Source organism: Camelus bactrianus, chromosome 8, assembly GCF_048773025.1.
Source record: "Camelus bactrianus isolate YW-2024 breed Bactrian camel chromosome 8, ASM4877302v1, whole genome shotgun sequence".
NCBI classification, from domain to species: Eukaryota; Metazoa; Chordata; class Mammalia; order Artiodactyla; family Camelidae; genus Camelus; species Camelus bactrianus.
The window spans coordinates 47,766,563-47,794,052 of NC_133546.1; the positions used below are offsets into that span (position 1 = coordinate 47,766,563).

At 42.5% G+C, this 27,490-nt stretch overlaps 1 protein-coding gene across 2 annotated transcripts in view; it reads left to right on the forward strand.

Annotated features, from left to right (window-relative positions):
* PREP (prolyl endopeptidase) overlaps positions 1–27,490 on the forward strand; it is a 117,302-nt gene that overhangs the window by 37,471 nt on the left and 52,341 nt on the right. For both annotated transcript variants that reach the window (XM_074368572.1, XM_074368571.1), the window contains exons 7-10: positions 6,715–6,820; positions 16,449–16,640; positions 20,415–20,612; positions 26,228–26,331. In XM_074368572.1, coding sequence (XP_074224673.1) covers positions 6,715–6,820; positions 16,449–16,640; positions 20,415–20,612; positions 26,228–26,331 — 600 coding nt within the window. The remainder of the gene's footprint in view (positions 1–6,714; positions 6,821–16,448; positions 16,641–20,414; positions 20,613–26,227; positions 26,332–27,490) is intronic.

Here is a 27,490-nt window from a genome sequence, read left to right on the forward strand (position 1 = left end):
CCTATGCCAGCATAGCAGTTTTAAGAATGGTACAATTCAAGCAACCATATTTAGAGGAATTCTACGTCTCTTTTAAGAATCAGTTAGGGGCCATCCCTTCCCCAAAGCTTCCTCCGATCTCACTGTTCTTCTCAGTTCCACGCCGTTAGATGGTTTTCTTTAGCACCCTTCGTCAGTGCTCTATACTTCTCAGTACTGATGTTTACAACATTACTTAATCTGTGTGTGTGTGTGTGCGTGCGTCTGGCTCTCCCACCTGAACATGAGCTTGAAGGCCCTGTTCTGTTGATCTGTGTGTTCAGCCGCAGCAGACTTTGAGTAGATGTTGGTTAAATAAACGGCCTTAACTCTGACTCCCCCAAATGTGGACAGCTGTGTTTGGTGGCACATGTTACATTTTGTCTTTGGTAGAGGAGATAGAAGGTTGGCTGGGCACCTAGATTCTCTGTTAAAACCAGCCATACTTGGTGAGAGTATTGTCTCCAACCTTATCCACCCCAGGAGCAAGGGAGGGTGGCTTTTGTCTTTGTTTTTTATCTATCAAGGTCATCTGGTTATGAATAATGAATAGCTAAGTACCAGCAGGTTTCCAGATGTTATTTAGCTTATCTGGAGAATACCACATTCTTTGTACATTTGAATTTTTTTCTCTTTCCAGATGTTTTTATCAATATAGAAGTTATTACTGTCTTTCTTAATTAAGATTTTCTAAAGGTATTTAATCAGTACTCTAAATGGAATTCAGCAAATGACTTCACAGAATTAGATTGTATCACTGTTTTTCTTTAAACAGTATGATATCAGCTGGAATAACCATGTTCTCTGGAAGCAATTAATCTAATTCAGAAGCACCAAGTTTACAGCAGAGTTGCAATAATACAGGTAACTTGTATCTAAAGGGAAATGCTATTTAGTAAAGAGTTTCAACTTTCATCCCTATTGGTGATTGGAATGCAATCCATGGGCTTAATATCAGCAAGTGTAAATATTTTATTTACAGTAATTCCCAGAATTTTGTTTTTGTTAATTAATATTTACTTAAATAAAAGATAGAGTTTCATGTAATAAAATAATTTTGAGTTATGGAAAATCTGTTTCAAATAATATAGACATAAGTAGAAGGAAGCTATGATTTTAAGAGTCACATATTTCATAACTCAGACTAGAATTATTGCAACCCTGTTGCAAAAAGTCCCTGCTTTTGAATTAGATTAATTGCTTCCAGAGAACATGGTTATTCTAGCTGAGAGCATATTATTTAAAGAAAAACAGCATTTTGTGAACTGGAATTTATACTGTTCACAAAAGGCCTGATGGGGCCCTTGGCTCTCCTGCTTTTCCGTTTTCCTTTTATCTGGATTTCAGGAAAGTCACTTTATGCTGTTGAGATTCAAGTGTCTTCAACAGTATTTTCGTCTTTCCCTCCAAGTGATTTCCAAAATTCATTTTAAAAATTGTCTTGAAATAGTCTGAATGGGTGACCATGGTTGAATATGCATTGTTACTGATTAAATTTTAGTGGAAGAAGATATGTTTCCAGTCTATGTATTTTGGGGCAACATTGACTTAAAAATGATTTTGAATATTGAGACCATGAGCATTTGAAAATTCAGAGTTGTTTCTGGTTTAGCAAATTTGTTTAGTGGCTGTGGAATATCTCTGGGCTGTGATGAAGAGAGCTATAGTGAAAAACACTGACTCAGTTGGCATTCCAATAGCAATCCCCTTGGGACTTCCTGCCTGAGATTACATATAAACCACTACAATCGCTTATCCAGCCAGAAATACTGAGGAAAACTCATTAGATGTGCTTGAGACAGCTGTCATCGACCGTTTGGTGCGGTCCTTGCAGTGAGTTTTACTGCCCTATCATTCTGTTGGCTGAATCACTGCAGCTGAATTAGCCATCATTTATGATTGATGTAGCATGACTGTAAGCATGAAGCTGTAAAGATTCTGTCTTTATTTAAAGGACAGGAGAACAAAAGTATGCAGTATTATTAACGAGGCTGCTTTCCATCACATTTGATAAAGTTACAATTGTGAGGTTGCTAATGATATTCTTGATGTAAGACAGTTTAAAAATCAAGTGGAACTCAATTTCTAGAAAATAGTTTATTAGCTACGTATATGAGAAGCTTAAGGAAAATGTACAAAAGCCTAGAAATAGAGTAACTCCCAAAGCAGTCAGTGAAGGAGAAACGTTTATAATAAGGAATTTATATTCATACAGTGTAAAGAGGAAAGGAGGAGGGGAAAGTAGGGAGACTAGAATGTTTAAAATTAAGGCATGGAAGCAGTAACAACTGATAAAAACAAAATGCAAATTCTCAGATGGAAGTTTTAAACTCAGTCAAGACAGATGTTCGTTTTCAAGAGACGGACCTAAAACATAACAACAGTTAATTTGGAAATACACTGAGGATGAGAATGGAGAAAAGAATTAGTGGAAATCATAAATGTATATACAGTTTCTTCAATACCTTTTGACAATCTTTGTAAAGACTGTAGGGAGCCTTGAAAAAGATGAAGAGAGCGCACCTAAATTATTCAGTATTACGTGTAGTTTGTGATGCAAACTCATCCAGCAGAACTTGATTCATTTTGGGGGAAGGAGACTACTTCAGAACTCAGAAAAATGTCGCTAAGAAAGAACAGCCAAGTTAAACAGGACTTTTCTAGAATCTTTTATAAAACTGTAACTTACTTGGAATCCCACTTGTTTCACGAGTACAAGTTGCCTCTGTGCTTCAATGTCGTTTTTCCTGAGAAAGAGATTTAACTTATAACATCCAGTGTGCTGCCAAGTGCTTAAAAACGTGGCATATTTTAGACACACATAGCCTTTGTGATTAATTTATAAATACAGAGAACCTGATTGACAAAGAGGTGGTTTACCAAAACAAACCTGCAGAAAGAAAGTGGATGGACATTTCTGAGAGCTGGAATCTAATGCCTCCACATCTAAAAACTTGATGCTGCTAGTAAGTAAAACCCTAAAATATCCTACTATGTAATAAGGCAAAAGGAAATACATCATTCTTACGTTTTTTTGCTAATCATAAACGTTAGCTTTTTAATTAGTCCTATATTACATTCTTAATCCGTGCATCAGTGTATTGTAAGCATACACAATAATATACCCTAAAAATGTAATTATCCAAGAAAGAATTAAAAATGAGTTTTAAAAAAAAAAACCACAATGACAAGTTTTTGCTTTTGGCCATAACAGTGTAACTAGGACTGGACTAGCCCTCCTGCCATTAACAGCTAGAAAACTATTACAAAATAGACACTGCATCTGTGTGCAGGTACTAGTCTGCAGGTGTCACAGGGCTGTGACCTATGGAGAGATGTTGTCCTGTGATCGCCCCAGCATTCTGCCTGGAGGAATTTTCTGGACTCTGGCACAAAGAGGAGGCACCCCCAGAATATTGCAGTCACACTGAACTAAGGACCCAAAGATTGGAATTCAGGAAGACTGAAGAGAGTGGAATTTGCAAGCATAGTACCGAAAGCGGGGAGCCACCTACTAAGAGCCCCAGAAATCTGCCTTGGCATCACCCTGCATCTCATCACTACTAAGCAGTGCACACACAGGACGAGACTCCATGATTCAGGCTAAGAGCAGCTACCAGGGACTTGTAAGCTGACGGATACCAGAGATTTAGCAAGTCTGGGAGACTTTAACATTCTGACTGGTTAAAGTGGAAAGACCTTGTGCACACCCAGGGTATCCAGCAGAGGCCCCAGAAAGGCCATCCATGCTTTAACAGCAGGGCTGGAGGTCTTCTGCAGCAGAGTTTGAAAGTAAGCCTTAAATGGATGAAGCTGACCTACCAACAAGTTAACTGTCTCAAAACTTTTTAAAGAAAGACCAAAGGAAAAAAAAATTCAGGTAGCATTCAAAATGTTCAAAATCCAATTTTAAAAAGTACTAGATATGTAAAGAAGCAGAAAAATATGGCTTTTATCCAGGAGAAAAATTAGTCAGTAAAAGAGATCTAGAAATGACAGGTAGTAGAATTAGCAGGCATGGACTTTTTGAAAGCAATTTTAAAAATAGTTTTTAAAGGATTTTAGAAAACGTTAATGTAAATGAACAAAGACATAGAAAATATAAAAACAACCAAATATTCTTCTAGAGGTGAACAATGAATATATGTATGTTCGTGTGTAACTGAAAAATTGTGCTCTACACTGGAATTTGACACAACATTGTAAAATGACTATAACTCAATAAAAAAAAAGAGTTAAAAGAAAAAGAAACTATCTGAATCCAAAAGGTCTCTCCGTGAGTTTAAAAGCAGTTCAGTTACTATTGAAGAAAATATCAGTGAATTTGAAGACAGCATGATTGAAACTAAACCACAAAGAGAAAAAAACTGAAACAAAAATGAACACAGTCTCACTGAACTTTAAAACAGTACCAAGTGATCTAACATTATGTATTTGAAGTCCTAGGGTAAGGATGTAGGGACACAAAAATTACGTAAGGGAAAAAATGGCCAAAAATGTTATGAGTGAACAAACTCACAGTTTCAAGAAGCTCAGCCAATCTAAAGCAGGCTACCACAGCAAAGCCCACTGTAATCGGTTCACAGAAAACCAATGGTAATAAGAAAACCTTAAAAGTAGAGCCAGATAAGAAAATACACATTACACAAAGGGAGGAATGCCTTCTCATCTGAAACAATGCAAGTCAGAATACAGTGGAAAGACACCTTCTTATGAAGCCTATACCGTGACTGCCATGTTTAAAACTACAGTCCCTCCCCACACAGCCTGCCTCCCTTACCCAGACCTGTTCATGTTCTGTACAGCATTTACCATCTTATAATATACTATGTTACTCTATATCTATGTGCATGTCTGCTGCACTAGAATGTCATTTTCCCCCCATGATTTATTCTCTGATTTAGCTTTAGGAAAATGTCTCGCACATAATAGCTGCTTGGCATATATTTACTAAATGAGTAAATGAAAGAATAGCAGTGTTGTTTAGTGCATTAGTCAGGGTTCTCCAGGGAAACAGGACCAATAGGATATACATGTATATATAGTATACTTATATAGAGAGAAACTGATTTTAAGAAACTGGGTGATGTGATTGTGGAGGCTTGACAAGTCTGAAATCTACAGGGTAGACTGGCAGGCTGGAAACCCAGGGAAGAGTTTCAGTTTGAGTCCAAAGGCCATCTGCTTGCAGAGTTCCTTCTGGCTAGGGGAGGTCAGGCTTTTTGTATGAAGGCCTTCAACTGATTGGTTGAGGCTCACCCACATTGTGGAAGGTAATCAGCCTTATTCAGAGTCCACCAATTTAAATGTAAACCTCGTCCAAAAAAATACCTCCACAGAAACATCTGGAATAATGTTTGACCAAATATCTGGGTACTGTGGCCTAGTCAAGTTGACACACAAAATTCGCCATCAGAGTAGGATGTAGAAAAATAGAAACTGTCATACACTGCTATATGAGTGTCAAGTTGGTACAACCACTTAGGAAAATAAATTGGCAACTTCTAGTAAAGTAGAGTACGTGCGTATTGTACCACTGGGCAGTTTAACTTCTGTACCCCAGGAAACACGTAAATGAGACCACAAACAAACATGTTGAGCAATTTTTCTAAAGTGTTGCTTGTAATAGGAGCTAAAATACAGTGGAAGAAAATGGAAGTAACCAAAATGCTTATTGAGAGGAAAAATGGATCAGTTCGTTGTGATACATTCCTAGATTGGCATGTTGTACAACAGTTAAAACAGATGAAGCAAGTATATGTATGTGTGTGTGTGTATATATATATACATATATTCATGTGTGTATATAACTATATCAACATGGATTAATTTTCAAATTTATATTGAATGAAAAAATAGTTGCAAAAGGATATATAATCTGATACCACTTATATCAGTTTTGACAACTCAAGACCATAATATATTGTTGAATTACAGTTTTTTGCTGAGGTTCTTTTTGCTACCTGTATTCTCCTGTTTAGTATTATAAAAGAAACCCATGAAGCATAGGCCTTTTATCTCTGCTGCCTTGCGGTAGAGGGGACTAAAGACACACTTAAAGAGTTGTTCAGTAGAAACTTGCTCATGTGACCAGTGTGAACCACTAATGAACTGTTGTGAATCCAAGCCCATTTTGCTAATTCTTCACTTAGAACAGCTTTTAAAATGTGTAAAGTATGATAGAATTTCAAACTTAGGGATTTTTTTTCAGAGTGACAGATTGCATGTATTTCTCAGTTAAAGAATAGACTTTTTTCTTTTAAACTTTTTAAAAATTTAAGTATAGTTGACATACAATATTATGTTAGTTTCAGGCATACTACATAGTGATCCAGCAATCAAGTACTTTACAAAATGATCACCATGACAAGTCCAGTAACCTTACAAATTTATTACCATATTATTGACTATAAGAATAGACTTTAAAAATCACATTGAGTCATGACATTCAGTCATATATACTGATATTTTCAACTTAAATATTTCACGATGTCATGTTAAAATAAACTGTGATTAACAGTGAAGTAAGTTAAAATTAATGTTTATCTATTTTTCTGATCACTTTCTTATCCAATCATAAGTTTCAGGTTAAGATACTACCTTTGTGGTGAATCTATTTTTTACTGAATATTTAACAGTGTTCTCACAAAAAATAAATTCTGCTCAGCCCTCGTGCTGTTTCTGGTTCCTCCACAGTTATCCGACGATGGTCGCTATGTCTTGCTGTCAATAAGGGAGGGATGTGACCCAGTAAACCGACTCTGGTACTGTGACCTCCAGCAGGAATCCAACGGCATCACTGGTAAGCTATCTTCCAAACATGGATAATTATTCCAGGAAGCTCCATTAAAAAGCAATTATGTTGGTCTTCTAATTCATTTCCCAGGAAACCTTCTTGCGTTTAACCACATCATCTCAGTTCATGTGATTTTCTTTTCTTGATGTTATTCCATAGAAATGAAAAAAAAAATGGAATGAAATTACATTTTCTCTATAGCTTGGGGTTAGCCATATTTTTTGCGTTCTTATGAGTGTGAAAGTATCTTGCCTGTGCTGCAGATGCAGAGTGTTCAGGAGAAGCTGGCCCTTGGTCTGGAAAGCATGACTGTCTAGATGTGGTGTAAGCTGTCACAGGAAAGAGATCGGACACACCTAGTTAATAAGACAGCTCCTCAGTACTGAACCACATGTGCAGCATCAGCCTGGTTTTGCTTCCTAAAACCTTATGCGTAAAGACAGTAAACATAGGACCAGCCAGTTACACATTCTGGAGATGGCTCATTTTAAATGTTGTTTTCTTCCAACATTTATATCATACCAGCACCATCATCAAGCATTAAAGCTCTTCAGCTGCCTGACTGACTGTGCTGAAAATCCCCAGACCCAAAAGCTCTATCAGAGATAGGCTCGCACCCACAGAAGGACACTAAACTGATTACACCATGTTCTGGTTAATGTAAAATAAATGTATTTTAGAGATAGTTGATGCACATTTTCAAAATACACAGTACTGAGTGTGCTTCTGATTATCGATTAGATTACCTTGCTATTAGTATCTAATCTGTATTATGTATGATCAGAAAATATATACTTTTTTGTTACTGATTGGGCACTGCATCATTTTTAAACTTCTCTGAGCAAGGGTCACATCCTGACGTTCTTGGCTGTTATAGGACACTGTTCGCACATACAGCAGGGCGAAGCCAACAACCTTTATTCCAACATTATATATATATATCCATTGAATAAAGCTACAGTTTTTTTTTTCCTGTTTGGGGGGGTGGGAAAAAAAAAGAGATACAACCATTTTGATCTCAAAAAAAAGTTGCATCAGCCGCATCCGTTTCCACATTCTCTGACACGACTAAACCACCACCCAGGAGTTACCCACTTGAGTTACAGGTGTAGGTCTGCATAGAACTGAGCTTTGAAAGTCAAACCTGAAAGAGCCCAACAGCCGTGACCGCTGTTACCCTGCGCGGCGTTCCTGTGTGAGTCTGGGTGGTGGAAGGGACTCGGTCTTTCTCCAGTCCATTAAGAGTTCCAGTCACAGTGTCCTTCCTCCAGAGAGTACCACTGTCACTTTCTAGTTATTCCTCCAAAAAAATCTTTATAAATTGTTAGGCAGGCTTGTTATTAAAAGGTACACACATTGCTTAACGTACTGCAGATGCAGAGAAGGACATTTTATGCACGTGTTCATGTACAGAAGTGCTGTGTCCACTTAATAATAGACAGTAATACTTGGAATGAGACCTCACAGGTGCCAGCAGCACTCCAGGGACCCCCTGTTTTCTTCCTCAGCTCTTGGTCCTTGTCTTTTTTTCCCCACTACCTCCCCCTCCCCGACTTTTTCAGCATTGGTGAGCAATTAGGGATGAGGGATTGGGACTTCAGAAGGAAGGCAGTGCAGAGGTTCACTCAGCCCTCAAACGGAATTCTGGACGTTGCAGCCATGAACGAACATGAGGAAGAAAGAAGGGAATCTAAGGAATCCTGCGGGGCTGTGATGCATTCAGATTAGAAGATGTTTTTTACAAAATAAGTCAGGTCCTGGCCTGCCTTTCTAACTTGGTCTTTCCTTGACTTACAGGACCATTGTCTTTGCTTCCTAGATGGTTTTTGTGCAGCTTAGGTGAAGAGCCTAGCACCGAGTAAGCACTTGGTAAATGTTAACAGTCATTATTTTTCCAAATTGTTCTCTCTTTTTTTTATTCTTCCAGGGGGACTTTTAAGATTTTCCTGCCACGATTTGAACAAAAATCCAGCTGTATGTTTGACTAAGGACTGTGTGTAAACTTATAAATTTGTTTGTGACTATGTCTGAGTTATGTAGGAACCACGTATTTCTTACTAAAGTTACTTCTAGGTATTTTATGTTTGTGGAATATTGATGGCTTGTGAATGTGTCTGTTAGGGTTTAACCAGAGAAGCAGAACCAGTGGAAGATGTGTAGTAAGTGATACGTTGCCAGGAATTGCCTTCCATGATTGTGGGGCCTGCTGGGTGGGTCTGGAGTCAGTAGGGCAGGCTGTCTGGAAGGGCAGGCTGGAATTCTCAGGCACAGGATGAAGCTGCTGTCCACAAGTGGAGTTTCTTATTCAGGGAAACCTCGCTCTGCTGGAAGGCTTTTCAACTGATTGAGTCAGCCCCACCCAGCTTGTCCTAGAACAGTGTTTTTTTATTTAAAGCCAACTAATTATGGTCTTTAATCATATCTTTAAACTACCTTCACAGTTAACACCTTGTTACTGTTTGATTAATTAACTCAGGACATCAACCTAGACAAGTGGACCTGTCAAAAAGACCATCACAGCGAACTCCTGGAAAACCACATGGGAAGGGATAGAGCAAACGAGTTTTAGAATACTAACCTAATGTCATTTTTTAAAGAGATTATTAAACTGACCCTGTGTGGAATTCATTGAGTCACCTAGAAGGGTACATAATCTCCTGTAGACTAGAAAGCAGAATGTAAGTGACTTAAGATTGGTGGATTTTAAGCTGTCGAGTTCCATACGAATGGATTGGGATCAGTTTGGAGCGTGTTCTCCAGAGAAAGCTGCTAAATTCTGGGTGTAGCACTGGGCCTGCCATCTTTTTTTAATTACTGCTTTACTAACATTAAATTTGTGGCTAACATAAACCTTAGAAGAGTTCTTTTGAATGGCAGTCCTGGGATTCTAAAAGCTCTCAGCAGTTGCAGTGATTGGCCAGTATTAAGAAGATGACCTGGGTATCAGTTTCCACCCTGGGGTTCAAAAGTTAATTGTGTAGGTCAAGCTTAGAGAGGTCTTTGGGGTTTTTTTTGTTTTTTAATTGATTGCTAGACCATTATAAGTTAATGATGTGATTATGACTGATTAAAAAACGAGTACTGTGTGTGAGTTTAACTGTTGACGATACTAAGTACATTTGGTGTGAAATTGGAGAGACATAGCAGATTGAGATAGTGATCATTAAAATTTTTTAAATAGTTCTTATTAAATTACGGTTGGATATATTGAGACAGTAACCTTAAGACCTTTAAATCAGATTTGAATTTTAATCTGAGCTCTATCACTAAATAACTGGTAACCCTGGGAAAGTTATCCTTTCTCTCTTACTGTTTCCACAACTGCAAACGAGGCAGTGATACCTGCTTCGTGAGGAATGACGAAACACATAGCAAAGGGCTTAGCAGGGTTCCTGGCATAGGGGGAGTTCTCAGGTATGCCTTCTTTCTTTTTCCCTTTGTTATTTGACTGAAAAGAGAATATTCAGAACCACCACACAATGGTTTGAGGTGGCAGGTTAAAATAGATTGAAGAAAGTTTTTATCTTTAGTATCAGAGCTGCTCTAAACATAGATCTTGATATTGACATGTCTTCTGTAAAACCCAGTTCACAGTCAGAAAAGAGGAGAAAACATGAAGAGCTGTGCCTCTCACGGGACACGATTCTAATTTTGCAGGTTGACAATTGAAAAAAATCTAAGGTGCACGTGTCCAGTTGGTGACCCTGGCTGCCACCCAGGATCTTTTTCTTGCTGTTTCCTTACTGCTCCCCCATTTTTGTTACTCTTTTTAAACTGAAGGGGAGAATAATTAGTATATAACTTAAATGCTATATGTGTTAGTTAACTGAAATATTAGGTGAGTTAAACCTGAAAAGCTGGTGACTGAAGACTAAATGCAGTGTTACAAAACTGTTAATGTTATATTGCTGAAATTGATAACCTTTTTGATAACCTCAAGCCTTTCTATTAAAATTTTGATCATTTTTACCTTCAAGGCAGGGAGATTTGTCAATATTTTCCTAAAAGTTAATTATTTATTTATTGGGGCACCACAAAATTCCCTGTCTGGAGAACTAGTAATTTCACTCAGGAAGCTCTTTTTTTTTTTTTTTTTTTTTTTTTTTTACCATTTTTGTCATCTTTGTCTCCCAGGAAAGCCTTTTGTCTACATGCATTTGAAATGAGAAGCACAAGAAAGTGGCCAATGGTTATTTAAAATTATAGAAAAAGACAGGGAAAACAAAACTACATATAAATCCAGGGTGGAAAAAAATCTTAAGACTCTTCAGAGTTAAAGAGTTCTCTCTGAAACTGGATTCCTTTGTGACTTACATTTGTCCCATGTATTTGATATTCCCTTTGCTGACTCGCTGACCTGCCTCCTCCCTCCGTGCAGGCCCCCGAGCAGGAGCTCTCTCTGGTTTCCCTTTGCCTCTCTCTGGAGAACCTCATCTCCACTATTTACACCTGCAGTATTTTTACTGACGTCTAACACGAGCACATTCCTTGCAAACCGTGGGCCTTTCAGCAGGAGCTGCGGCTGATGCTGTAGCTGCCCCTGCCCTCACCTTCCTGGACAGGTCACTTCCCTGACTCCCTTCACCTGCGCTGAGTAGAGCCGGCACTGGTCCTGTCACCCGGGTGATACCTGATAACCTGGACCGGCCCTCACCAAGAATCCAGTTAGGTCAGTTTAACAAGAACCCCCCTACTCTCATGTCTTCTCTTAGTAATTTTCGATCCTCCGACCCCCTCATCCTGCACATTGGCTATAAGTTTCCAGCTGTCTTTTCATATTCAGGTTCAGCCTGCTCTCTCTCCTTAATTGCAGAAATCTTGAATAAAGGCTTCTTTACCATTTTAACACATTGATCACCATGTCACCCAAATCTGGGTGACAGTTGTGTTTCCTCAGGGGCTCCGTCACCCAGATACGGGTAACGCTTTCCTTCATCCAGTTATGCAGAATTTGTTCCATGCAGAATAATAACATTCCAAGAAGAAATAAAATGGTAAAGAGGTTGAAAATTGAAAATAAGGAATTGTTTTCTAAAACAATTCCGATTATACTGGAAAAACAGACAGATTAGTTATAAGCACATATATTGTCATTGTGTGACACTGAGGTGAAGTGTGAATTGGGGCCCCACCAGAAACACACCCGACCCACAGTAGGCAATCAATGTGTTAAAGTGTTAAGGGTCAGAATACCAGTTCTGTAGCACAGACTCAGAGTAGTTGGGCACCAGCTTGTCTCAAGTGACTTCACTTGCCCCTTTAGGGATCCTGCGCCCAGGTGGCCCTGCTGGAGAACCGTCCTCCATCTGTAACTGTTAATTTACTTATGAGTGTTTTGAATCTTTACCCTTTTGGCCTCCTAACTTTTTTCAGGTAAATTTTTGTCCTTTATTAAACCCCAAGAATAGTGGAAAAGTACAGACCGTGTTTCTTCAGTCCTGTGTATTGTATGAGCAGAACATTTCTGCTTCTCTTTTTCTGTTCTTGGTGTAATGAAGTGAAGAGGTACCACGGTATCACTTAGGATGCCAGGCAGGCATGACATTTTATTAGTTCTGCAGTGGAAAAGACAGCTGAGTCTTGACTCCTGTGACTCTTAATGTGATTCATGCCCGCAGATTAGTTGAAATTAATCATCCTGAACCTTGCAAGAAATGATTTGTCTGGATTTTTAGTTATATTTTTTGTGCTTTTCTTAATCAAGACTATGGTTTCTTTCAAAGTATGTATACATTCTTTGTTTCCTGAGTTTGTTGAAAATACTCCTATTATGACTACATAAAGTTGCTTAACGTAGACTAAATTTAGAGTAATTTTCACATATTTTCTACATTACAGTTGAGCATCAGGCCTCAGAGTTGTCCTTTTTCTCTCAAATAGGTGGACTTTTACAATTTTACATGAAAACTTAATTTATACCCTAAAAGTATAAATGATAATTTTTAATGTATTTTTATACATATTTAACTTAGTATATTATATTTCTAAATATTCTTATTGGGAGAGTGGAAGAGACTGCTAACTTCTATTAAATTTGGTTGCTTCTGTTGTCTTTACATTATCAAGAAATGTATGTTAAGGTTCAGTCTAAAATGTAGGATAGTGTAAGTGTTATATTTAGTTATGGAGCAGACGTGTATCGATGCCCCTACTTCATGCCAGTTGGGTGATAGCGGTGATGACAGCCTGTCCCTGCCCAGGCGTGCCCCCCGCTGGCTGGGCAGCAGCCACCGGATGGCCAGTGCGCAGCGTCAGGGCTTATCAGCAGTGCTGTGACCTTGCTGGAGTTTGAAAACTCTAAACTCCCTCTCACTCCTCTCTTTTGTCTTTCTCTTGTTTGTTGCCTTTTCTTTTTGGTTCTTTCATTTTTCTGTAGAAGGTCAGATACTTTAATCTCTATTTTATAGAATAATCAGCAACAGAAGAGACACTGACTGTTTGGCTCAATTCTAAATAAGTTTACAATTATATGAGAGGTTTTTAAATAGCATCCTTGGAAAGCAGTTGTTAGGTGAAAGAACTATAAATGTCTAAAATCTTTGTGGTTGTTAACACCTTTCTGCTTGAGTGGCGCCATCCTTCACATGGGCCTGAAGTGGTCTTTGCACATGTTACAGCATGTATGAAGGGTTTGGGGGGGGGAAGATGAGTGTTGCTGATATACTGACCTTTGTAAGGAAACAGCAGCTCATCCTGTGCCTCATCTAGACTTTCACTAACCTGTATGTTGGCTGTTTCCTTTTTTGCTGAAAGTTTAATCATTTTAGATTGATGAAATTTTCAGCACCTGTCATGTCTTCATTTAAATTCTTTCATGTCATTAGAGAAAATTGGCTTTTATCTTGCATAAGAAATCAGTCTACACTACATGCTAACCTAGAACCACAAAAGGAGGCTCAGGGTTTATCAGACACTTAAATTGTTCATGCAGCCATCTCGGCAGTGCAAGGCAGGTGACCTCTTGTTTCTAGGGAGCCGGGACCGTTTGACTTCATGTTCATGCCTGGTGGGGGTGGAGAGGAATGGGGGAGACAAACATTCAAGAAGCTTGAAACAAACAAGTTGTCTGAAGTTTAGCAAAGTCATCTGAGTGTTAAAAGTCAGACCAACAGGGGAGGAGGGCTTCTGTGAGAGGCAGGGAGTTGTTAGAAAATCAGTTTGTGTGTCAGAGTGGGACTGCCAACAACCCAAAAAGTGGAATATCAAAAGACAGTATAAAAATAAGAAGCAGCACATGAATTTTGAAGTAAAATAAGTACTAGTGATAAAATTAGTGATTTTACTATTAAAATAGTAACATTAGAAGTTCAAAAACGAGGCAGAATTAGACTGCAGTGTCTGTGGATGCATGTTAAGGCAAAAAAGAACAGAATAAGGAAGTGGTTACCGTCGGATCAGGATGATCGTTGCCTTCAGAGGGGAGGGGGCTTATCAGAGCATCATAGCCCAGAAGTCCCTCATTCTGTTAGCAAACACGTATGTATGTGTTGCTGGTTATTCAGGTTTTGTTTATTGTTGCGGTTAAGATTCCTTAGAAAAATTTTAGAGCTTTCCTCATAGAGAGTCCACGTTTCGTGTTAAGTACAATTCCTAAGTATTTCATTCATTTTGCTTCTAATGTAAATGAGGTACCCCTCCCCATGTTTTCTGACTGGTATTGCTAGCATGTAGGAAAGCTATAGATTTTTTTAAACTGCCTGTCTTATTAGTTTTAATTCCAATAGTTTATTTTAAAATAATACTTGTTGAGTTTTTGTTGTAGAGAAGGTATTAGTAGTCACTTTAGAACAGTTTTTGCATTTGCTTACTCTTCCTCACCTGCATTTTGAGAAAGTGAGGCTTGTTAGCAAGGGAGAGAGAGATTGCCCAAGGCCACACAACTAGATGGTGGTGGAGGTAGGGGTTTAATCCAGTTATGTCCAGCTGAGAAACTCTCCACTGTGGGATTATATTTTCCCTGATTAATTTAGTTCAACAACAAATTATATAAAAATATTATGCCGTGGAGATGAATGAGATAATGAATGTAAAGTCACCAGGAATATAAATGAACAATCCAAATTAGTGTAGCAATTTCACAGTGAAATTGGAAGTAGGAGGTTAATTGGAGAATAGCTGAGATCTGGCATTGCCTTTGAGTAACTGAAAAGTCATAGAGCTCTTTTGTTTATAAAATTTTTGAGGTTTCCTCTGAATATTTATGTCTCATACATTATGAACCAGATGTCTTCCCAATGGGTTTTTTTAAACATTTAAAGTGGCACTTAGGAGCCATTTAAAATGACGATGATGGTGAACACATTTAAGATTTCTTTTAGTGATGACCATCTCCAGACTGGTTCTTAGGATGAAAGGACTAGCAAGTGTTCCTCCTTGCATTCAACACCAATTTTATTTTGCATCTTTGAAGTACCTGCCACTCGATTTGGGTGCTGAGTATCAAACAGTGAATAAAAATGACAAATTATAAATAAGCAAATAAGTACAGTTGACCCTTGAACAACGTGGGGGTTAGAGCAACCCTCCACACAGTCAAAAATCTGTGTGTAGCTTGTAGTCGGCCCCCTGGGTACATGGTCTCTCTGCGTCTATGGATTCAACCAACCGCAGATCATGCAGTATTTGCTGTTGAAAAAAACCTGAGTATAAGTGAACCCATGCAGGTCAGACCCGTGTTGTTCAAGGGTCACTTGTACATACCATGAGAGAAGTGCTGAGAAGAAACAATCTGAGTGCCAGAAAGAGGTGTCCTGCCATTTGGGAGTGGGCCAGGCAGAGGAACCGGCCTGCGACAGGGCCCTGAAACATGTCTTATGGACCCTAACAAAGGCAAGTGATACCAGAGGATGGGGAGCAAGGCAAGAGTTGGAACATCTGAGGTTGGCTAAGTGGGCAGGACTGTAGCGGGCAGGACCATGGAGACCATGGGAGAGCATCTGGATTTTATTCAGAGAGCAATGGGGAAATGTCTAGGAAGGGAACCAACATGGGCCAATGTAGGGTATTAAGCCGTTGTGGTGGCTGCTGCCAGGAAGGTCGAGAGCGGCAGTGGGAAGACCAGGCAGGACGGTGCTGCAGACCAGGGTTTCTCACCCGCGCACTTTTGGCATTCGGGCTCCTGATTCTTCGTAGAAGGGGCTGTCCTGTGCGTTGAAGCTGCACCTCTGGCCTCTGCCCACTAGGTGCTGGTAGTAGCCCTCCTCTCAACTTTCCAAGTTGTGACAACCGTAATGTTTGCAGGCGTTTCCAAAAGTCACCTGAGAGGAGGGGGTGAGGTCATCCCCACTGCCGTGGGCCGGGGGGGGGAGATGGTGGAGACCTGGAAGGCAGTGATGGCAGCTGAGGCAGAAAGACGTGCTCAGATTTGAGACCCGCTCAGGTAGAAGAGGACGTACCAGGTTACGTGAACGGGCGGACTGAGAGAGTTCTTCACTCTCCTTCATTGCCGGGTTTTTTCAGGAAAACCTTGCTTTGTGTTCTTTGGAAACCTGAAAATTCACCCACACTTGTCCTCCTCCTTTCTCATGCCTTGGCTCTTAAAAATATCATGTCTGCTTTGTGTTCTGTGGGCAGAAAAGAGCCATCCCCTCGCTACACACAAGCCACACCATTTTAAACCCTGGTCTCTCACCAGGAATCCTCAAGTGGGTAAAACTGATCGACAACTTCGAAGGAGAGTACGACTACGTGACCAACGAGGGCACGGTGTTCACATTCAAGACGAACCGCCATTCTCCCAACTACCGCCTCATCAACATTGACTTCACGGATCCTGAGGAGTCCAAGTGGAAGGTGCTTGTTCCTGAGCATGAGAAAGACGTCTTAGGTAAGAGTACACGCTGTGTGGAAATTGTGCCCTTGTCTGTGGTATGGGAGGGAAGCTGGCATATCTGTCATCCTCTGGTGACTGGTTACGAAGTAAAGAACCTTCATCCGCTAATCGTGAGATGTCTGATAGCAAATGAGTCTTCACCGTGTGACATCTCTGTAGTTAGTGCATTGCTGGGGAGGGTCTTCATAAAAAACGTGGAGGTGTGAATCCAGACTTTCAAAAGTAGTCTTTTTTCTTTTTCTTTTTCTTTTTTTTTTCAGTATCAGTTGTCTTTGTGTGGTTATTGTCTGATAATAATCACTAACGTTTAATTTTTTTTAACCATTTGGATTTCAGAATCCTTAGCTTTTTGCTTCGGAATCACCTTTGGTGGTTTGCATTTTACCCATTGTAGATATTCAGGTGGTTTTATGGTCCTCTTGTCAGAAAGAGAACAGACTGTTGTCAGATGTAATTGAAACCCATCGCACTTACTGCTGTGTGCGCTGCGCCCCATTAACCTCTTGAGAACCTCACTTTTCTGTCCTTTGTGCTTCCGAGTCCTTTAAGTTCCCTTTTACTCATTTTCTCTATAATTTCCCAAAAATGATATGCTGCTTTATAAATTATTTATTGCCTGAAAACTGGATTTGATTTAGAGTAAGACTCACTAATTTTGCTGCAGTTTTTGATGCAAAAGGAGAGTCTAGTACCTTTAAGCCAGTGGAGAGTTGACTTGTGGAGGTGAACTTCTGCTGATGGGTTGAATGGGGGTAAAATCTAGGGCCATCCCAAAATGGCAAGGTATGAGGTATAAAATTAGGAGAGTAACTAACTCCTTGTGAGATCTGCTGACGGCGACCCCGTCTCAGATAAAACAGCCCTTACCTGTGTGACTTACAGCACAGATGTTGGAGTCAGACAGACCCAGGTGCATATCCTGGAAAAGTAAGGAACCCTGTCTCCCTGGCTCATGGTGGCGTGCTCTGCCCACAGACATTTAGCCTGGCCTTGCCCAGTGGGTCAAGCGGAAGGTGGGCAGGTGGTTACGGCAGAACCTCAGGGATGCTTCCTTGGGGCACCCCTGCCTGCGCTCATTTGGGCGGCTCCTTTGGCCCTGGGGAAAGCACTGCCCTGGTGTTTGCCTGGGCTTCCCCTCTGCCCCTGGGCGTCTGGCTGCCCCCCTCCAGCCGCTCTTGTACAGAGGTCTCTAATGCCTGGGGCAGTCTGTCCCCAGGACCCAACACAGCCTTGTCTGCCTGTGCTCTTTCCTGCAAAACCCACACCCGCACCCTGACACAGCTGCCTATCCAGTGCTCTGTCACAGGCAGGGCTTCTCCTCGGTGGGGAGGGGACTTACAGCACCACAGGGGCTGTCTCCTCAGAACTTTCCGTTCACTCTCTGACCCTCGTGTATTTGGATGAGGGACCCACCGGTCATGGAGCAGGTTTTTGGCCTTTGCCATTAACATCTTCACCGAAGGAAACCACAGTGACTTTGGCAGCTTGATGGCTTCTGTCCAGACTGAGACAGAATGTCACCCCCAACATTGAGTGAGTACTTCTTAAGTGCCACATGAGGTGACCTTGTGCCTTGGTGGGTCCAGAGGAGACTTGGTGGCAGAGGTATTCATGAAGAGTGCCCTGGGTGGTTTTCAGGTGCAAGTCAGGTGGGAGTGGTAGTTCTCATACAGAGAACCATCAGAGATGCAGATACTTCCCGAGGCATGTGAGTTTGCTGCCTTGTAAAGCTCCTCAGACGCAGTTCCACCTATGTGCTAAGGTGACATCCTCTCTCACTTGTAGACCTAATGAAATGCAAATTGATGCTTGGGGTTTTTGGTTAGGGTGGGTGATAGATGTTTATAACCCTCCTTCTGAAAGGTTGTGGGTTCTTGAGACTGGAAAGGGGAAACCTTCGATAGTCACCAGAACCCATCAATTCAAAGAGAAGCACAGTTGAATTTGCTGTATATCATTAGCACAGAACTCTACTGAGAATAAAAGCCAGAGATGAGTCATAAAGTACGGCTGTATAGTCAGAGCTTTTATTAATGACAGTCCGCAAATCACCTTGTCCTTTTCTTGTTCACTCTGTCTGTTCTGTAATTCTGATGTACTCATAGTTAACGCAGATTGATTATTTTTTGACAGAAATAATTTACTTGAGTTTTTTTTCCCCATACTTTCTTTAAAACGTTAAGGCCATATGAACTATAGTCCTTGATTGAGGCTCTTTTAAAAAAAAAAAACTGTGTTGACGAATGAGCAGATTACTTTCAGAAGTAAGAGTTCTCGGTGGCCTCACTTGAGGGAAGGTTGCCGTGGTAATCTACGCAGCCCGGCGAGGTCGAGGCCCGGTGACCCGCAGTGCTCCCTCTGGCCAGGGTCTTGTTGGTAACTGGTAATGTTGTACACATGAATACCCGGTTTCTTGGGTTATAAAAACAAGCAGTGTCAGGAGCGCCTTGTCCTGCCCCCACCAAGAAACCTGGGAAAGGCTTGTCTTTTCCCCGGGCTTGGGCCATTGCTTGCAGCCCCGACCTTGCTTCCATGGACCACAGCAGCTCTCCCTCTGAATGGTTTGTCCAGAGTAGGACCATGCGTTGTGCCCCCTGCCCTCCTGCTTTCTCCCTTCCTCCCTCCCCGCTCCCCCCGCACTGTTGCTGAAGCTGCAGCCCCGGGAACCAGGGGGGACTCACTTCCCTGCCTTACCCTCCACATCCCGCAGTCCCTGCATCCTGGTGACCCTTCTGGGAAGTGCCTTTCGCATCTTTCCCTCCCCCTCCAGGCTTCATCCCCTGCTCGACGTGGTGTTCTGCCTGGCTCCCTGCAGTCCGTCCTGGTCTCCCTCTGTCCTCCATTGTTCTCTAGTCTGCCTCAGATGCACACTTCCCTCACTGAAGTCACCTTTGTTTGTGTCGCCCTTCTGTCCAGCTGTAGCTCGTCGGTAACAGCTGAGCTCTGACTCAGCTGGCTCATCCAGCCCTGGACAGATCAGCTTTTTTCATCTTCCTGACAGTGGACCTCTCACTTGTTCTCTTCCCTGGTCTCCCTCCCTTCCTTCTTGCTGTCGTTCATTCCTCGTTCGTGTTCCTTCTCTCTGCTCAGTCCCAGCTGTGGCCTTCACTCTGAGTCTCCTCCTCAATCCCCAGAGAACTGCCCTGTCCCTGCGACCACCCAGGCACCCCCACACACACACCCTTAGCCCTGGGACGTCATTCAGCACTTGCTCAAGGGCTTCCACTGATTTGGGGCCCAACCACCCACTCACTCACCTTTGTTTCCACGTTACTACTCACATTTTCGTGTGACTGTGTCTCAAGGGCAGAGTGATGTCATCTTCTTGCTTGTCTGTCCAGCATCTTGCAGGGCATCTGGCGCATACCAGGCAAGGGTTTAATACATGTTTGTCCAGTAAACAACCCTGACAGACACGGATCATGATTTGGTTTTGTTGTTTTCCTTCTTACACCTCCTGTCATAAATACTAGGTAAGCATAAAATAGGTAAGCGGGGTAATTTGTATTGCACACATTATCTAGATCGTCAAAAGCTCCTGGCCCCAGGTGGAGAAGATTTTGTTTCCTCTGGGCATGACGGTGACAATGATTTACTAAAGGAGTATGTGAAAACTCGATAGTGGTTAAAATCAGTTATAAAATCACTTTGCAGTCCCCCTGCTGCAGAGCACAGTGTCAAGCTCATGAACTGTCGTTCAGTGAGATGAGTGTGTTTTTGGCTAATTTTCAAAACTACATCAGGTTTTATCTGTGCTTATCGTTTCAGAGTGGGTAGCTTGCGTCAGGTCCAACTTTTTGGTGTTATGCTACCTCCACGACGTGAAGAACGTCCTGCAGCTGCACGACCTGGCCACCAGTGCTCTCCTCAAGACCTTCCCGCTGGAGGTGGGCAGCGTCGTGGGCTACAGCGGTCAGAAGAAGGACACTGAAATCTTCTATCAGTTTACTTCCTTCTTATCTCCAGGTGAGTCTTTTCACCAACGTTGTCCAGTGTCAAAATCAGACTAATGTGTGCGTTTCTTTTGAGTAGTGGAAATATAATGCCTACATTATTGAAAATCACATATGCTGTATTACAGCTGGAATTCCTTAGTGGGACTAAAACAGTAAAACAGGCACTCAGAACAAAAGGAAATGTGAGCACCTAAAACTGCACTGTCATTAATTTTATATCCTGAGTCTCTTTTCCAGAGACAGGACGGTCTGGGGTTTTAGGTTGATTTTGAAAAATTAGTATGAGCAGGTAGAACCACAGGTTCAGGCTTTGGTCTGCACACACCAGGGCAGATGCGGTGCAGATAACCAGCAGCGTGAAATAAAAATCCACAGGCCCGTCTGACATTAGAAAGCTGTTTTAAAACTGAGAATAAATTACGCTTTCGTTAAACTGGATTACCATATAATTCTCAGAGTTCAGTCTTACAACATATAGAAGAAAAATACACTCGTTACGTGGTTCTGGTAGAAAAGGGAAAAAACACTTGTAAATTGCAATTTTACAGTTTGAGTTAATTTTCCCCAAAGTAAACATAGCTCTCTTTATAACTTTTTTTTTTTTTTTAAGTTGGTCGCACTTACTTTGCTTGTTTTGTTTTTTTCCCACTTCCCCACTCGGCTGCACTGTTCCCGTTATAGCCGAAGTCGTAACACATGCGTGGATTTGTCCCAGGAGCCTGGCTCAACTGGCAGTTTGCAGTTGACCGGGCAGACCCTGTCCTGAACGCGGTCTGGCTGAAAGAATGCCTGCACATTCCTTGCTCATCTTTCGAGCTCCTCCTCCTCTCTGTCCTACACTGTTCGGTTGCAGTAGTTTGGGCCTCAGCAAATAAAGCAGACTTGGGGAGAGCTGGGCAGGTGCAGGAGAGGCCTCATCCCCTGGAGTTTGGCAGATGACAGTGATGGCTGGTCCACTTTTTTTCTTTTTGCGCCTCGGAGTCACAGAGCAGGCAGTCTATAAGGAATATTATCCTCATGACAGGTTGCTGTCAGGTTATTACAACCAAAAGAGTGATGTTCTGTGCGTAGGTCTGATGGTACACCTGCAGCACCTCACAAGCTTCCTTGCCCTCTCACCTTTCAGCGAGTCTCAGGGGGCTGGGAGAGTGCCCACAAGGATGTGGACACCATGCCCAGGGCCAGGAGTCCAGGACTGACAAGTCAAGGCCCCCACACCAGAGTGTCCTGTGCCTCATCCCTCCTCCCCCGGTGCCTGGGGGACAGTGGTATTTGTGACCAGGAGCCAAGAAAAATGGCTTTCCTCCAGATGACCGTTCTCAACCCACTGCTGCAGGTTTCTCTTTATTTCCTCAAGTTACACTGGTCTTATAACTGTGCTTGGGAAAGCCTCATAGCTTTTCATCGATTTAAATGGGTAAAGGGCAGCAGGGAGAACAGAATAGGGCTGACTCGCCTGCCCTTCATAAAAGCTGGAGTCCCTCAAGACCTGTAAACCACCTGCAGTGACCCCATGTGGCTGTTTACTTCAGGGACAAGTTGTTCATCACCCAGGGATGAAGGGGCCCGTTGTCCTAGTGCAAAATGATGGGTTCTGTGCCAAGTGATGAAATGTTACCTAAGACTGTGGCTGTGAAGCCTGGAAAGAGAAGTGTTTTCTTAGTTCTGTACCAATAGGCAGCTCCCGAACAGGCTTTAATCTGTTACTGTAGTGCTTTGTTCTTCTCCTTCATCTTTTCTTACTCATTTTTGCCTCCAGCTTTTCCTTTCTCTCCTTAGTGTAATTTGACATCAAAAACCAGAGAATAGGGCTTCCAGACTCAGATCTTCTGGTCCAAATGTAAAAATGGCCATCTGATAATTAAACTAGATCCCTTGAAAGCAGGAATGGTCACTGTTCATACACACATGCACATCAGCCACAGGCTGGCTTGCACTGGTCTCTGAAGGTTCGCTGTCCACTGCTGCAGGAAACAACAGAGACACTACCTTGCAAGTAAGGCTGCAGGACCAAGCATCCCTGCAGCGCCAGCTGCTGTGGACATGGGGTATGTCAGGCTGGCACACACCAGCTGACTTTGTTTCCCGTTGAGGTACAGGGTGAGGACGCGTCTTGAGCCAAGCCATTTAGGACTTTTGTATCTTGAGTTACACTTGGAAGAAAACAGGCAGCCCGGCGGTTTGGAGCATGATGCACTTATTCCCTGTGGCTCAAATCACTTAGTGTTTAAGCCAACTGAGTCTGTACTCCTGGAACTTCAGAGGCGTGTCAAAGGCTCACTCCAGACGGGCGTGCGTTGTAATGATCCAGTCCAGCAGTCCCAGTTGCATGGCTCTGAGAAGCAGGGGGCAGAAATCAGAGAACCTTGCTCAGAATCTTTGGGAAAGGCAAAACATGTTTTAAATTTTTATCTCTTTTTTAGAGCAGTTTTAGGTTCACAGCAAAATTGAAGGGAGGGTACAGAGAGTTCCTGTATACTCCCTGCCCCCCACACATGCGCCGCCTCCCCTGTTATCAACATCCCCTGCTACAGTGGTACATTTGGTACAACTAATGACCTTGCATTGACACTTAATTGCCTAAAGTCCATAACTTACCTTAGGATTCCCTCTTGGTGGTGTACATTCTGTGAGTTTAGACAAATGTACGATGACCTATATCCATCATCGTAGTATCATGCAGTGTGTTCACTGCCCTGAAAAGCCTGTGTGCTCTGCCCTTTTCATCCCTTCCTTCCCTCCTGGCAACCACTCATCTTCTTATTGTCTCCATAGCTTTGCCTTTTCCAGAAGGTCATATAGTTAGAATCATAGAGTCTGTAGCCTTTTCAGATTGGCTCCTTCGCTTAGTAATACGCATTTAAGGTTGTTCCATGGCTCGGTAGCTTGTATCTTTGTAGCACTGAATAATACTTCATTGTCTGTATGTCCCACAGTTTATTTACACGTTCACCTACTGAAGGACATCTTGGTTGCTTCCAAGTTTTGGCAGTCGTGAATAAAGTTGCTATAAACGTCCGTGTGCAGGTTTTTGGTCATGTTTTCAACACCTTTGGGTAACTAACCAAGGAGGGCAAAAAATTTTTAAGAGGCTTGTTTTAGTTTTTGTTTGTGTTTTTTCCTTTTAATAAACTTAAAACCCAATCTATAATCAGATGAAATGGCATCTTACTGGATCATATTTACAAAGTTCTTTGTCTTCTCTTTGCATATCCAATTTTTTAGATTCCTCTGATGATTCTTTTGCAGTTTGTCCTAGAGTTGTCTCTTCTTCCTAACTCCCATCTCTTTGACTTCCTTCCATTTACTTCCAAGGATAGCAAGCGTATCAGCCGCTCGTCCCTGCCTCCTTCCTCCTGCTGAAATAGCTGTGTGAAGGCGCTGTTTCCATCAGGAGACCCATCTCCTCAAGTCCGGACACCTTATCTGGCTCTAAGGAACTTCCATAATCCCGTTCTCTTTTGCTTTTAGACTTGGAAATTATTTCCCTGAGATCACCTAACCAGTCTTCTCTGATTTCATGTTTTCTCCAGCCGTAACCTCTTCCTTGTACTTACCAGCCAATTCAGACAGGACCCAGAGCATCATTAGACTATAGGGATTCACTTTACAGTGTGAGTGTAGTGGGCTAACCTGCGCTGACCCAGATGAATTGAAAATAGAAAGTATTGATCAAATATATTACGTACGGGTGCTTTTGGGTTTAACCCAGCTTCCCCCGAAGTGCCACTTCTGCTCAAAACTGAAGAATACAGGTCAGGCACTTGGCACCCTTTCGCTGAACGGTAGCCAGCCTGTGTTGTATACTTATTTCGTTCTGTTGTTAGAGGCTTTGATGTCAGTTTTTCTAGCTTAAATAGGCAGTTAGAGTATGTTTCCTACCCATTGTCTTTCACTGGGACAGTTGCATTCTAGTATTTAGTTGATTTGTCCCAGATCACTCATGCAGTAACTGGTCGGAGCTGGGAATCCTGGCTCCTTGGTCCTTTGTCATTCACTGGAGTACAGGTCACAGTGATGGCCAGGGTGAGTCCAGCGCTCAAATGGCACGTGCTTGGTCTGCAGTCTCTTTTTGTTGTACTTTGATTGTTTAGAGTTTTTTCCAAGGGTTCAGATGCTTTTTGGGGTTTTTTGTTTGTTTTTTGGGGGGTTGGGGGTGTGTAATTAGGTTTATGTATTTATTTTTAGATAAGGTACTGGAGATTGAACCCAGGACCTTGTGCAGATGCTTTTTTGTGTTTTGAGGAAGAGGGGCAGGTACTGATTAAGAAGCTCTCCAAAAAATTGACATGTATGTGAAGATAGCCTTTGTCCTCGAGGTTACATTTGTCCAGGCAGGTACAGTATTGAGCATATCTGGTAATTTAGAATGAATGCCCAGAGTGTAGTCTAGGAGTATTTTCTATAATAAAGATATATTCCAACAAATACCCAAGTATGACTTAAACTAAGAAAACCGGTACTTGGGTCATGTTACACATCTCCCCACTGTCACTGTTAGTCACACTCCTTATTACAGACCTTAAAATAATTTGTAAGCATGAGAATTGAGATAATGTTCATGAGCATGAGCAGTCATGTTGTTAGCAAGCCTAAACGAGTTATCCTCTGCCGGGGGATCAGAGTGCAGTTTCTCAGCCGCCACTGACTCACACGCACACACAGAGGAAAGAGCACAGGGCACCATGTTAACACATGATCCGTCATTGTGAACGTACCCTACGGGAGTACCGCTTGGTTTCTGGCTTTCCAGCAAGTATCAGGATCTCTAAACCGCTTTTTCATATACTTGACAGCAAATGTTTAAAGTACTATGTGGGAGGGCTGTTTCCACACCAGCCACTCTGCATGACTAATTCTGTTTCATAAGCCATAGCAATGTTGTTGTTTTCAAACAGTACTGATTTGTCTTACTTACCATTTCTTTGATGTAGTTCTTAAGTATTAGAGTATAGTAGCATTAAATTAAGGAAATGGAATCTTAATCAGTGGTTAAGTGAGCTAAAATTTTTTCGTGTGTGTTCAGTAGTTTATGTTGTGCAGTTACTGGGCTAATCAAAGTTTTAAAGGCAATTCTAAAAGGCTACCCTAAGAGGCTGTCTTTGGCGCCTGATTGCTGTCCACGTGTGCATCCACAGATGAGTGGGTGTCAGGTAGCAGGAGCCCCAGAGTTCCCATCTAGAGAGCCCTGAATGGCTGTCGGCTTTGGGCAAGTCATTCGAGTTTTCCATCTTAATCACATCTCAGGTAAAATAGCCCTCCATGACGTTTCCCATCGTCTTTGACCTGCGCTGCTGTGTGACCTGGCTTGGGGAAGACTTATTAAGTTTTTGCAGTGAGGTTTTACCTCGCCTCATACTCATGGAATACATTAGAATCTTCCCAGATGTATAGGCAGGCGGCTATTGTACAAGGCAGGCCGCACCCACAGCAGTGACGAAGCCTGGCTGCATGCATAAGCCCCCCACACGCCAGGCCATTCTGAGCTCTCCTCCTGCAGTGGTCTTGTCCCTCACTAACGCTCCTCCCTTGCTCCCCATGGCAGCCTGCTGTGCTGTGTGATCCTTGCCCCCTCTTGTATCCAGTGACTTTGTGGACTAAACTAAGACTTCCACTTCCTTCTAGGTATCATTTATCACTGTGATCTTACCAAAGAGGAACTGGAGCCAAGAGTCTTCCGAGAGGTGACCGTGAAGGGAATCGATGCTTCCGATTACCAGACGATCCAGGTACGGAGCCTTTAATCTTGGTGATGGCAGAGTTAGAGAGTCTGACTTCCAGGCCAGGCCGTTCACACCCCCATTGGTTAGGAGCAGTGGAGGTAACGCACAGTGATTCGGACAACGGATATTTTGGAAACTCCTGCTGTTTCTGGGCATCGAACCTGCATGGTCCCTGCCCTCCTAGAGCTTACCAGGGTCTGCGTCCATAGCTGCTACCCTTGACAGGAAGCCAGCGTCCCTTGTCTGGGGGATCAGAGCAACACAGTTTGTCTGCTTTTGCTTAAAAGTGGGTTGTTTCGAGGTCTTGTGGTGTCATAAATGACAACATAGACTTGCCCTACATAAAGTACTTACTCAAGTGCTTTGAGCCTGTCTTTTCAGTCTGAAGTTCATCGGTCTTTGTGCCTGGCACTGGTCAGCACTCCATGGAATATTGGAATGGGTGAATTAAGTGCGTAATTGTCACGGCACCACAGGCTTGGCTCTGGTCACCATCCTTTCGGGTTAAGAATCTGCATTTTTGTACTGCGACTCCCAGAAGCCGCATCACTTGTTGATCCATGATGCAGAATGACTCGGCTCCTTCGCAGTGAGAGGTCACCTGTCAGGCCCCAGGTGTTTATCAGGGACCTCCCACCTGGGGGCTGGACCAACACAGACCACCGACTGGGAATCTGAATGCTTGTGAAGCAAAGTTAGAACAAAGAGCACTGGCTGCTCCCGAGGATGTTTCTGTGGAGCTCGAGCGTTGTTTCAGCGTGGTGGACTGTGCTCCACCTGTCGGGGAGCCTTCTGGAACCCCTCTTCCACGTCAGGTCAGCGCGCCTGCTGGTTACCAGGTTGTCTAGGCTGTCCTAGCGCTTTAACAGGTGCAGAGACCGCACGGCCCGCAGAGGCTAAAATACTCAGTGCATGGCCCCCTAAGAAAACATTTGCTGATCCTTGGTCAATAAAAATAGTATTTATGAAATCATAGTATTCTCAGTAGACGCACAGGGCCTTTGTCACGGAGCTCTGTCGGGCTGAAGTCTGCATGTGCTCGCTGGGATGACGCAGGGAAGTCACATAAGCTTCCCAGCACAGTTTTTCTCAGCGTAAGCAGAGATAGTACCCACACGGGAGGATCCCTGCAGGGTTGTGTGAGATGCTGTGCACAGGCACACCT